This window comes from Abrus precatorius, unplaced genomic scaffold (assembly GCF_003935025.1).
Source record: "Abrus precatorius isolate BTA unplaced genomic scaffold, Abrus_2018 Scaffold4, whole genome shotgun sequence".
Taxonomy (NCBI): domain Eukaryota; kingdom Viridiplantae; phylum Streptophyta; class Magnoliopsida; order Fabales; family Fabaceae; genus Abrus; species Abrus precatorius.
Window position 1 is genome coordinate 2200768 of NW_020874384.1, and position 12327 is coordinate 2213094.

General features: G+C 32.9%; 3 protein-coding genes across 7 annotated transcripts; 2 read left to right on the forward strand and 1 right to left on the reverse strand.

Annotated features, from left to right (window-relative positions):
- The first annotated feature begins 2071 nt into the window (after positions 1-2071).
- On the forward strand, positions 2072-6086 carry LOC113865355 (arginine decarboxylase-like). 3 transcript variants are annotated; one of them, XM_027499842.1, is made up of 5 exons: positions 2081-2169; positions 2239-2307; positions 2493-2548; positions 3533-4057; positions 4325-6071. In XM_027499842.1, the coding sequence occupies exons 4-5, from the start codon at positions 3551-3553 to the stop codon at positions 5342-5344; spliced, it is 1527 nt and encodes a 508-aa protein (XP_027355643.1). In that variant the 5' UTR covers positions 2081-2169; positions 2239-2307; positions 2493-2548; positions 3533-3550; the 3' UTR covers positions 5345-6071. The 3 variants fall into 3 exon arrangements, with proteins under 3 accessions (XP_027355641.1, XP_027355640.1, XP_027355643.1); XM_027499840.1 differs by having other exon boundaries at positions 2072-2169; positions 2493-4057; positions 4325-6086; XM_027499839.1 differs by lacking the exon at positions 2493-2548 and having other exon boundaries at positions 2072-2169; positions 4325-6059.
- A 509-nt stretch (positions 6087-6595) lies between these two features.
- On the forward strand, positions 6596-9822 carry LOC113865410. Of its 3 annotated transcripts, none has more exons than XM_027499929.1 (7): positions 6596-6901; positions 7020-7088; positions 7295-7389; positions 8160-8268; positions 8902-8915; positions 9233-9334; positions 9417-9822. In XM_027499929.1, exons 1-7 carry the CDS (start codon positions 6727-6729, stop codon positions 9537-9539), a joined length of 687 nt encoding a protein of 228 aa, XP_027355730.1. In that variant the 5' UTR covers positions 6596-6726; the 3' UTR covers positions 9540-9822. The 3 variants fall into 3 exon arrangements, with proteins under 3 accessions (XP_027355730.1, XP_027355731.1, XP_027355732.1); XM_027499930.1 differs by having other exon boundaries at positions 6597-6878; positions 7015-7088; positions 9417-9767; XM_027499931.1 differs by having other exon boundaries at positions 6602-6875; positions 7015-7088; positions 9417-9733.
- A 426-nt stretch (positions 9823-10248) lies between these two features.
- LOC113865823 lies at positions 10249-11657 on the reverse strand. The gene is made up of 3 exons (XM_027500595.1): positions 11316-11657; positions 10658-10765; positions 10249-10551 (listed from the first exon to the last, which is right to left on the reverse strand). The coding sequence occupies exons 1-3, from the start codon at positions 11655-11657 to the stop codon at positions 10249-10251; spliced, it is 753 nt and encodes a 250-aa protein (XP_027356396.1).
- Between the last annotated feature and the right edge of the window lie 670 nt (positions 11658-12327).

Sequence of the window (12327 nt, forward strand, 5' to 3'; positions counted from 1 at the left end):
AAAATTTTTTTTCTTCTAAAAAACAGTTGTTAGTTTTATTAACATGTTTCATATTCTGTATTTAGTGATAGTTTTATAATCGCTGTAATAATATTTTTTTTATTATCCTAATTTTTTTGCCGTGATTTTACAAAATTTTTCTTCTTAATATTTTTTTTGCAGTGATTTTACAATGGTCGTAATAATTTTTATTATTATTGTTATTTTTTTTGACAGTTTTAAAATTGCTGCAATAATTTTTAATTATTATCGTCGTTTATTTTGTAGTCGTTGTCATTTTTTACGGTGATTTTCTTATCATTTTATTTTTAACTTCATTTTGCGGCAATTTTCAAATCATCACTATCTGAAAATTGTATATAGCGACAGTTGTTTCAGCGATTTTTAAAAGTGCTGCTAACCATCCTCCCGACGGCTAGAATAGTGGTGGTTTTGGCAAACACCGCAAGTATCAAATTGCAGCGATTTGAACCACCGCCAAGGGTAAAAGAATTGTCACGAAAATCCTTTTTTTTCCTTGTAATGATTATTTAAATATTTAATTTTAAATACTTATATTTTAATTATGTTAATTACTTAAATATTAACTATTGTTGATTTTCATATGGGTAGGTGTGGCAACATTGCCCCACTAAATTTTGTTTGACTCAGCTTTTAAAAATAGACTAAATATTTTATTTCAACCAATTTAAAGGCCAGTCTACTAATTATCTAAAGACTAAAAAAATAAAATTTGTAAAATGAGCAAGACTCACTTAAAATTAATAATAATTATATATCAATAATAATTAATAATTAATTAATAAATAACTATATTTTACTTTTAAAAATAAAAAATAAGTTCAATGGATTGATTTGTTCTACCATTGGTAGATTAAAATATAGCAGATTAAACAAAATTAATAAATATAAAACTCCAGCTCAGCCTGCTATTTTTATTTTAGGTAAGTTAAGTAAATGAAGAACAATCAAGAACATGATAATTAAATAACGGTGGCTATAGGTGTTCTAGATGTGTTTGTATATACCCCGGTTAATAAATTATTTTTAAATGATAAATTCTGTTATAAAATTATTAAAATAATTTTTTTATAAAAATTATAAGCTATTTCTACAAATTATTTATAAATTATTTCAAATGAACTCATAGATAAGGACTTAACTTGAAAGTGTAAAAATAAAAGAAAATTGAAAATAAAAAATTATCATTGAAGAGATTTTAGTTAAGCAAAAGGAGAAAAGTAGAAGAAAATCAAACCAAGTACAAAACATAACTTATAGTCAATGAAATCAATTTAGGTGATACATATATTTTAATTAAATTTTAAAAATTATAATTATAATTTTATCTATTATAATTAAATTTAAAGATGATGAAATGTTGACACATTTTATAATAAAATAATAGTCAATAAAAAATTTACGTCCTAATAAATTAATAATATGAAATTAATAATTGACTAATTAATACATTAATTTTAATATTATATATAATTAATAAAAAATAAATACATAATTTAAATAAAAATAATTTTAGGAAGCTAAATTAAAAAAAAATAAACGAGATTAAAAGTGAGATATCAATTAAAAAAATTAGTATTTTAAATAATAAAAACTTAGTTACAATTTTTTAAAATATTTAATTTAGCTATATGAAATTAATGAGTTTTTTATATACTGTATAATTATTATTAAATTTAAAAATATTAACAGAATAAATATATTATTGTTAAAAATAAATATTAAAATTATATTAAATTGAAATAAATTAAGTAAATAATTGTTTAAATTACAAAATAAAATAATATTTAAATGAGCTACTAACTTTATTATTTGTTAAAATAAAATTAAAATTGATAATTATTTTACGAATAAAATAGTAAAATTTATCAATAAATTATACAACATTTAAAATTTTAAAATATACATTTAAACTAAATTAAAACATTAAATATACTAAATGTAAGATAAGTTACTTGGGATAATAAAAAATAATTGTTAAAAATTAAAAATTTGAAAATATTTTGTTTTAAAAAGATGACATTTAATATATCCTGTAAAGATTACAGTCGTTGGGGGTAGGAGAAGTTGAAGGAAATGCTGTCTCCCTCACTCGCACTCTCCTGCGTTCCCAAACCGCCAAAATCCTTTTCACCTTTCCATTTCTCTGTAAGCTCAAACCATGAATCTCTCTCTCTCTCTCTCTCTCTCTCCCATTTCTTACTTTTTTTTTTGCAGGATTTTAATTTTATCAACAAGTCGAGTTTCAGCAAGTCTTCGCCAACGGTTCTGCTTCGTTGTTCTAAGGTCCCTATTATTATTATTTTTATTATTATTTTTATTATTATTAGTTCATATCTGAGTGGAACCTTTCAAACTCAATCATCGCCTTATGTATCTCCCAATTTTAATTGCCTCAAAAAATAATCATTTGTAATAGAAAACTAGTCGCATTCAGAATTAAGTTGTATAACTCATACTTAAATTGACAGGCACGGCACAATGCATGTCATTTTAGAGGAGATTTGAAGATTGATAGACATAACAAGTGATGTTCTTTCATTACATTTGTTAGGGTTTGATTTGGTTTTTCTGTAATTGTTGTTAAGAAGAATCCAAAAGTGGTTTAATTGGGGTGTGGAATGTTTGTCCAATAGTACTTGCTCCTTTTAACTAGGGGTGGACGTGGTTTGAATTTCATGAAAAACTAAACCAAACTAAATTGAAACTAGTAATATAATTTGGTTTGGAACCAAACTGTTTCATTTTTCTATAAAATCGGTTTAATTTTCATTAACCAATTTTGAACCGGTTTCAAAATGGTTTTTGTATAATAGAACAAGTTCCACTTGTTTGGAAACCTGATAAAATCATGTTGAATGATATTTTAATGTGAAAACTATAACTTGTAGTGTTGAAATGGATTCATGTTTGAGTAGATTTGATGCAAAACCAAACATGCCATTTGTCTGCTGACTTGCTTTCCCAATCAGCACCATACGTACTGAACACAAACCTGTTAATGACATCCATGGTGAACTCCACAGAGGAGATATCATGATCCATTTCTTTTTTCTCTTAAGTTTGTCCATCTCTCTCTCTCTCTAGAATTTTTTATCATCCATTCTTCCTCACAGATTAGCTGTTTTGTGAATTTCTTATTCTTTGAAATGCAATCCAATGGTTCATTGTGTGCACAGCACAACGAACATTTTGACACACCACTCATGTCGTTTGGACCTTCCCCACTTATGTCCACTCTTGGCAACAGCTGTACGGAGTGATCCTGTTTCTTCTCACTGTCAGATAATTTGGATTTTAAACTGAATTTTACGGTTTAGGAACCAGGCTATATTTTGAAGGGAAAACCAGCTTGGTTTAATAACTGGATCCAGTGATTTGGCTTGGTTTCGGGGTGTGGTTTGATTAAACTAGTTGTTTGGAACACCCCTGATTTCAACCTTCTTTATCCAGAGCAAGAGCTTCACTGCATTGGATTATACCAGGAAGTAATCTTTAACATCTCTGGCAGGAAAGGCAAGATGAGAGAATGACCACTGTATCAATTAAAAACAATGATGTTTTAAGCAGCAACTCACCAGTGCTTCAGCAAAATGGCCTACCTCCTCTAGTCAGTGCATTGAAAGCCTCGGCTGAACAAAAAACTGCCAGTTTTCACTTTCCTGGGCATAATAGAGGGCATGCTGCACCTGCTTCATTGACCCGGCTTATCGGAACTAGACCATTTATTCATGACTTGCCTGAGCTTCCTGAACTTGACAACCTCTTTTGTCCCCAGGGTCCCATATTAGAAGCACAAAAAGAAGCAGCCAAACTGTTTGGGTCGTCACAGACGTGGTTTCTTGTTGGAGGTACTACTTGTGGGATACAGGCAGCAATAATGGCAACCTGTTCTCCGGGAGAATACCTGATTCTTCCAAGGAATTGTCATATTTCAGCTATATCTGCTATTGTATTATCTGGTGTGGTGCCGAAGTACATTATTCCTGACTACGAGACTGATTGGGACATTATTGGTGGTGTCACTCCATTACAGGTGATTCAGATTTTATACACTATAATATTGTGCTTACCTTTATGCAAATTTGCTAACAAAAGAAATTGGCATGCTAGGAGTTGATATTCATCCAAAAAGCAATCTAAATAGGTTTTTTAATCCTTTCATTGAAGATGGGCTTTTGTTTGAATTTCTGATATTTCACTTTCCTCAGCATGAATACTCTCTTCTATTAATCTTAACTAATGCTGTTATTGCTTCTTCTTCTTTTTTTTCTGTGGGTGGAATGGTTGGGTGTTGTTGCAGGTATTGAAAGCCATACAGGAACTAGAAATGGAAGAGAAAAAAGCAGCAGCAGTCTTCATCACTTCTCCTACATATCATGGTATTTGCAGTAACTTGAGCGAGATTTCTGAGCTGTGTCATTCTCGTAAAATTCCTTTAATCGTTGATGAAGCTCATGGTGCACACTTAGGCTTTCATTCTGAACTGCCTAACTCAGCCCTCCAGCAAGGGGCTGATCTGACTGTACAGTCCACTCACAAGGTTCTATGCTCTCTTACTCAGTCATCAATGCTGCACATGTCAGGTAATATTGTAGATATGGAAAAAATTTCTAGATGTCTTCAAACTCTTCAAACAACAAGCCCTAGTTATCTGCTTCTGGCATCTCTGGATGCTGCCAGAGCTCAACTTAGTGAAAGCCCTGATATTGTATTCAATCAAGCAATCGCATTAGCCCATGAAACGAAGTGCATGCTTAAACAGATCCCTGGAATCTCAGTGCTCGAGAATTCAAGCTTTCCAACCTTTCCTGCAGTTGATCCATTACGTCTCACTGTAGGTTTTTGGAAGCTGGGTTTGTCAGGTTATGAAGCAGATGAAATCTTATACATGGATTATGGAGTTGTCTGTGAACTTGTTGGGAATAAATCTATCACTTATGCACTTAATCTTGGAACATGTAGGGACCATGTCCAAATGCTTTTATTGGGAATAAAGCATCTAGCTGCAACTTATGCTTGCAATCTGCAACCTGAAGAGAAAGTGCTTAGTTGTCATGCACCCTTTGATGATATAATCATGAATTTGATACCTAGAGATGCCTTTTTTGCTTGTAAAAGAAAAGTAGCAATAAAGGAGAGCCTCGGGGAGGTTGCAGGGGAGCTTATATGTCCATACCCTCCGGGCATACCAATATTGATCCCCGGTGAGATTATTACCAAAAAAGCTATTGATTATCTGCTCCACGTTAGGAGTAAAGGTGCTGACATTAGTGGAGCATCTGATCCCTCACTTTCTTCTATAGTTGTTTGCAATGTATAGTAAATCAGCTGGGCAGAAACACATTGAAGTTAAAACCTCCCAAGTGGCCTTTTTTGGTCATTGCGTCACACCAAATGGTTATTATAACAGTTGATAAAGATCTACAAAGTTGAAGAAATTTTGAAGTTGTTAGCAACTACTAATGGCTTTAAAGTTGGTAACTTTTCTTTCATTTTAATGGATAAAAGTGAAAGAGTAGTATTTAATTTTTGTCTCTTTAAAATGCTACTGGATTTCGAGGCATTTTTTTGGGTCAAGATTCCGAGACTTCAGATGCAGTTCAGAATCAACTGGAGTGAAATGTCAGAGTCATGACACTCGGCTATTAAACGTTAAGCCTTAAGGAAGGACCGAAATTATGGCTAGAAGCAAACCAGCAACCACCTGAAGGCTGCCATAAATATACAGAAAATGATAACTAATTGGATTTTAAGTTTATATTTAATGGATAGGCTTGCAGAATAATTAAGAGATGATTTCTATATGCCATTGACATTACGGCGACAAGAAAAGTCAAATCATGAGTAGTCAATGCCGGATACCAGCAATCACGCTAACATAACGGTCTAATGTATATATGTTCAGCCTGTCTCACTAATTGTTTATGTTTTCAATTTTCAAGATTAGCTAAGTCGTCTGTAATATGTAGGTCAACATGTTGATTCGTGTAAATTTCAATTTCCCGTTCTCAAGAAATTTCAAATAGATGATGATGCCAGAAATATATGATACAATTTCAGTGCAAGCCGGGGATATCAAGTTATTGTATTATTGATAAATATCAGTATTTTAACGAAAAAATAATATTTATTATATTTTGATGTAATAAATATTTTAATTATAATAAAATTTGTCAATTTTAGTTGTTGAAAATCAATTTTAAGAGATGGGGTTAACTTTTTTTCATTTTAAGTAGTTAAGAATAATTTTTCGTAATTAATCTTGTAAACTTTCCTGTGAATCTATTCAATTTAATTCCATTACACGCATGCAAGTATTTCTTCGATGCTGAACAGTTGATGGAAAATATGCCTTATTTTTTAGTGCGCCAATTAATTTACAATTGCACAAAATAATCAAAATGTTATTCAGTGCGTACACCAGAATAGAAAAAAACTGTTAGGACCAAAGCAATTGAAGGAATGCTTGTGAACTCTGGGAAAGTAAACAAAAAGTATTGAAACTGATGCTTTTACCATGAGTAGCAGAATTGATTGACCACGCCAACACTCGCACTTTTTCAAATTTCAATGATAATTTGGAAATTGGACTAGGATGGTGAACTGAACTGGACCCCACCCTGTTGTGGCAAAAACCTCAAAATAAGAAAGGGATAAGACATCATTCGTCAGTCATCTGTAGATTTGTACGAGGACAAGAACATGGTGATGGCCGCCAACTCCAGTTCCATAACATTTGGAATTGGTTCCTTCACAACTTCCCCATTCTCTACAACTAGAACCTGCTGCACTCACGTTCTTGTCACTAAAAGAGTAACTTTTCCGTTCAGTCTCATTCTGTCCCAGAGGAGGAGGTACTCAATTACTTCACTTAGCGGTACTTGTATGATAGCGTCACTATTATTTTCGAGATTTGAGAATTGATATTTAACAACCCTATTGCTTATATATGGACGATATGATATGGATAATTTATGTTTTTCCTTTCAGCTTAGGTATTCTTTCAAGTCCCACTGAGACAACTCTCAGACATCTCAATACACCAATTTCAGCCCTTAATTCAGGTGACCCCTTTCGTCCTTTGGTGGATTTCAAATATCTGAATGGATGATGTTCTAGGGACATCTCAACACGCGTCCATGTGTTTTGCATCCACAATTTTCCCCCTAAACTCTTCCAGAAATACTGTCTTTGCTTGTATACCCGTTTTGCAGTGAGAGTTAAAATTAGTGCTATACTAACATTAATATATTATGCTGTTGCCTTATAGGTTTAGAAGCATCAATTACGGATTCCAGCGAAATTTCAGCCGCCTTAACAAATGCCAAAGTAGTAGTAGAATCCCAAGACGAAAATAAGATACAAGTGAGCACCCAGCAAAAACTGGTTCCGATGTAGAATTGCTATTCTGGCTCCTTCGGGAAGTTATATTATGTTTCGATATGTTGTCATCCTATGTGTCCCAAATTGTATCTCCGTAGCTTCTATTATATGTTTCTCTTGATATTTTCTTATATCTCTCTACACAGAACTGCCATTAATAGAGTACAATGATGAAAGTCTGCGATTTATAAAAAAAATCTTTGTGTGTCTCAAGTTCATATTTCTATTGGGCTGAGCTTTCAGTTAAAAGGCAGAAATAAGATTTGTTATAATGATGATCAATTTTTAATACTGAAGAATTATTGATTTAACCTATCAAGAAGTTCATCAATTTGAAAACCTGAAGAACTAGCCTGAATTATAACCTTTAGCAGTCTTCATGCTCAATTGATCGGGAAAAGTCTTCTGCTGTGGTATTCAATTTGTTTATGTCATGATTATGTACTCCATCATATTACTTATGTTTATATAAACAGTCAAGATCGAAGCTAATGTTGCTATAAACATATGCTTTAATTGTTATCTGCCATTCCACTAGTATACCATGCAACCTGCAGCTTCAAATATACATAAAATGTGGCCAGATATTACTATAACAAACATTTTCCTTCACTTCTTAGTCTCGGCTCTATCATCATGGTAATATTTTCACTAGAGAATTTATATAAATTATTGTATCATGTAATTTTATGTTTTCATTTGCCAGTACCCTACTATTTTTTGGTGATACTATCTTATGGGTTAAATGGCAGCTAAGAGTGGACTTGACTGGTGATCAAACACAGAGGGTATTTGACAAGATCCTGATAAACTTAGGTCGTACTGCCCCACCAGTTCCTGGATTTCGAATGCAAAAAGGAGGTAAGAAGCTGCATTATTGATAAAGATTGATACCATGCACTTTCATACCCTGAATATATCTGTTGGTTATTACATTTTTCATTTTCATGCCCAATTATGATTCATAAGTTGCAACACATGCCAAGAACACATATCAGCTTGACATTTGGCTTTTGCTGCAAGATTTTTCCTTATCAAACTATAAAGCACAAACACTGTTGCTGGAGGAGGTGTCAGGTTGACCATGCTTTATAGTTTGCTAGAGTGCTTTACCAAGGCAAGCCCTTGGATGCCTATTTTAATTAAGACACACTGTATTTGTAATTAGAAAATCCACCTTGTGGGATTTCTCTGTGAAAGTTGGAGTTTAACCTTGAGTTGTTGACCCTCTCCTCTATTGTCTCTTTTACCAAATATGCAACCCAATGATGAGTATTTTGGCAAAAGAAAGGAAACTAGACTTTTGTCTTACTCTTCCCAATTACATTGAGAGGTTTTGCCTATTTAAATTTAATACTTATTTCTTGCCGCTGACATGATCTTATATGCAATCCATTTTCATGTTCATAGTTCAGTATTTTAACAGCATAAGATGTTGCGGGTAATGAATTTTAACTGTATTAAATTGTGCATGTGATGTGCGACCTACTCCAGGAAAATCATCCAAGGTGCGTGATTTCCAATCAAGTTTTTTATATTTGATAAATTATTATTTAGTATCTTTTAATTTTTTTAATCTATGAAGTATTTGATTGTTCTTTTGCTATATTGTTTATAACATCAATTCAATTAAAACGTAAGCATCAATCACTCGGATGGTTAGATTTTTCAATCAATTATCTTCACCAATTAAGAGTTATCCATAAAAAAATAAAATATAATATAAAGGCACTTCGAGTAATGAATACAACAGAACCTCCATAGTATCATTATCTCGTATGCTTTAGTCTTCCTTGCAGATAACTTGGTTTGGAAATCCATACAGATCCCAAATAGCTTCCTTATTGAGATGCTTGGAGAAGAACGGGTCACCAAGTTTGTAATACAAGAAATACTCAATTCTACCATGGCTGATTACGCGAGAAATGCAAGTGAATTTTCCACTCCACATATGTCTGTCATAGATATAAACTTATTAATTATTTCCATTTTTTATGACCCTATACCAGGAAAACTTGGATGTGAAGGAGCGGAAGATAAGCACCACTCAAACGGCAGAAGAACTCAAAAAATTATTCACGCCTGGAAATGAATTTGGCTTCAATGTTATAATTGAGCCAGAAAATTCATAAGACTGTAGATAACTTGTTATGGGGGATCTAATTGTTGAGATTAACCAGATTGCCGCAACAAGATTTGTCTCTCAATGATAATGATACACAGCTCAGTTATTTTAATGGTCAGTTTGATGTACACACAAAAATGGGCGAAATATTCTGATTGAGACTTACAGGAAAAAATGTATAAAGAACTCATTTTTTAGATTTTTCATCCTAATTTTAAGGGGTTACCAAATTGACTCAAGTTATGTATTATTGCCTTCTAGAGTGATATATTACTGCCTTGGAATCTTTTTATAGCCTTCTTAACCGGCGACTTGCCAATGATGACCTTCATTTTTCCGTCCTAGTGTGTCTTCTTGCTCAATTTAACGTATTTGTATAACAAGATTTCCTCAGTGTCGGTTCAACATGATTACATAAGTGGAAAAACCTGTCAATAACCTCAGACTGAATAGAAATAGCCAAGTTGTTGGGGATTTTAAATGTTTAATCTCAAACAAATGACAGTTAATGATTACAGTCAATGCATGTAAGGAAAATGTTTTTTGTACCACCAAAGTGGAACATCTTTTGGTATCTTCTCTGATTGTTATAAATATTTTTGAGATGTGAGTATACGAAAAAGATAAAAAGTAAGAAAGAGACAGATAATTATATACTGTATCACACATCATATCAACTTTTTGGATGTTCAAATGCAAAAACTGAGTTTGTAAACTTAGAAAAGCTTCTCATATGGCCCGACGATGGAGTCACGGAGGTTGGAGAATAGACCATAAAGGGAGTACTGCCGTAAATTTTTCACTTCATACCAAGAATTAAGAACATTAAGATTCTTGTCAGTCCCTGAGAATGCCAACTGTATACCTATGTTGCAAGCAATTCCACCATTGTTTTGACACACTGTGTTTGGCACTGCACAGTCTTGATTATTCAGACAAACACCTTTACCAGAACATGCATCACAACCGTAACTCTTCCAAAACAAGTTTTGAAGGGTTCCTCTTTGAAATTCAAGAACCTGTTGATCAATCAACATCCAAATTCACAATTACATTCCAGCGGGTGGTCCTAAAGGGAAAAAAAATCTTAGAGAAGTGCAGCTTGAGCAAGTCAAATGTATTTACCAAAGTGAAACTAGTAATTGTGTGACTGTTATCAGCAAACATAATAGGCAATGACCTTGCTGCATATTTCTGTCCAGCAAATGCAACCATATATCCACCGGTTTTGGCCTAAAAAACTCACGAAATTAACATAAATTAGAGAACTAACAACCAAAATTTTGCTAAAAAACATGTGGCTGCAAGATGTTCAGCCGTGGAATCATACATAACAAAGGAGGAATATTTCTTCAAAGGGAACCATCCATATCAAAACTTTAAGGAATTCTTTTAACATACTGTGCCAAGGAATATACATACCAGATTGCCTGCTGCTAGATGCATAAATCAATTCTTACTATTGAACTTCAAGTTCTATCTATAGACTTAAGTCTTGAATTCTAAAGCTACAAAAACTATTAGCTAGAATTTTATATCTTGCGATATAAAATTTTATATGATGTCATTACTTAATGCAATGCCCCATGACTAAATTGATGCAATTACCAGAGCACATGGTAATGAAGGGAACTAAAAACTTGTAAAGCCAAAATATTTACAAATCAAGTCATAAACCAAACACGTGATTCTCATCATAGTCTAGCTGAGAACATGTCCTATCCATTGCAATATACACAAAACATTTAGTCATGAATCATGACAACATGAAAAAATTGCATACCGGGTCAAAGGTGCTACTGTTAAGGGTAAGCAGTGAGATCTCATCAACCTTTGGCCTAAAAACAGCAACTGGTGCTCCTTTGTTTGTGAGGTCTAGGCGTCCGTCACAAGGTGAAAGCTGTGGACTATTATCTTGTATGAAAGATTGCTTGTCAGAAAATGCAATAGCAAATGTAAAACCATCTTCTCTCCGAACTTTAGCATCGAGACATGGACTAAAAACATCATTTGTATCAGATGCATCTGCAACAAACATAGCCACCATGGCAATGACCAACACCCCTTTCATGAAATATGCTTTACTCATCTTGGACATGGCAAAAACTTCTGCATCCATCCCCATCTTCAAAAAGGGTAATCTTTTTCTGAGCGTAAAAAAGTTTTTTTTTTTCTGGGTCAACCTCTGTGTAGGACAGAAAAGAACAATTTTGTGGTGATAGAAACAAAGTGGTGCAACGTTTGCATTTCATTTATAAGACAGAAGAAAACAACGCATAATAACATTCATGAGTAAAGGATATAATATAATATATCAAACACATCAATTCAGGATATAATATGATAAATTGAACAACATCAATGGAAAAATGTAGGTAAATAAAAAGAAGGGAAAATTAACAATTACTTACGGAGCAAGAAACTGTTCTCAATACCTCAAAAAAAGAGTTGTGTCTGAAGAATATTAAAGAGATTGAAGTTGAGGGTTGGCGTGTCTGTGATTCCAAGACATGGGAAAAGGTTAACAAATCCAAGAGGGGATGGTGGCAAACTTGTTTTAGAAGCGGTTATGGAAGTTGGCTTTTACGAGATATTAAAAATTGGTTGTAAAAGAGAAAAACAAATCTGTATGCCACATGGAAAAGCCAATTTCTCGGGAGAAAACCAGAACAAATATTACCGTGTTCTACCAAGTAACTTCTGTTCGCCTAAACATGCATTAAGTAACTTTTGTTGTAATCTTCAATTTATAAAATTAAATGTACATTTATGAAGTATTTTACATAGATAATACC

Coding starts and splice junctions, on each gene's coding strand:
- LOC113865355 (XM_027499839.1), top strand. CDS start 2,098: ATGCTGTCTCCCTCACTCGCACTCTCCTGCGTTCCCAAACCGCCAAAA. Junction 2,308..3,532: donor TTCTGCTTCGTTGTTCTAAG/GTCCCTATTATT, acceptor CATCTCTGGCAG/GAAAGGCAAGATGAGAGAAT. Junction 4,058..4,324: donor GTGGTGTCACTCCATTACAG/GTGATTCAGATT, acceptor GTGTTGTTGCAG/GTATTGAAAGCCATACAGGA.
- LOC113865410 (XM_027499929.1), top strand. CDS start 6,727: ATGGTGATGGCCGCCAACTCCAGTTCCATAACATTTGGAATTGGTTCC. Junction 6,902..7,019: donor CTCAATTACTTCACTTAGCG/GTACTTGTATGA, acceptor CTTTCAGCTTAG/GTATTCTTTCAAGTCCCACT. Junction 7,390..8,159: donor AAGACGAAAATAAGATACAA/GTGAGCACCCAG, acceptor GTTAAATGGCAG/CTAAGAGTGGACTTGACTGG.
- LOC113865823 (XM_027500595.1), bottom strand. CDS start 11,657: ATGGGGATGGATGCAGAAGTTTTTGCCATGTCCAAGATGAGTAAAGCA. Junction 10,766..11,315: donor ACAGTAGCACCTTTGACCCG/GTATGCAATTTT, acceptor TGAGTTTTTTAG/GCCAAAACCGGTGGATATAT. Junction 10,552..10,657: donor CAATTACTAGTTTCACTTTG/GTAAATACATTT, acceptor ATTGATCAACAG/GTTCTTGAATTTCAAAGAGG.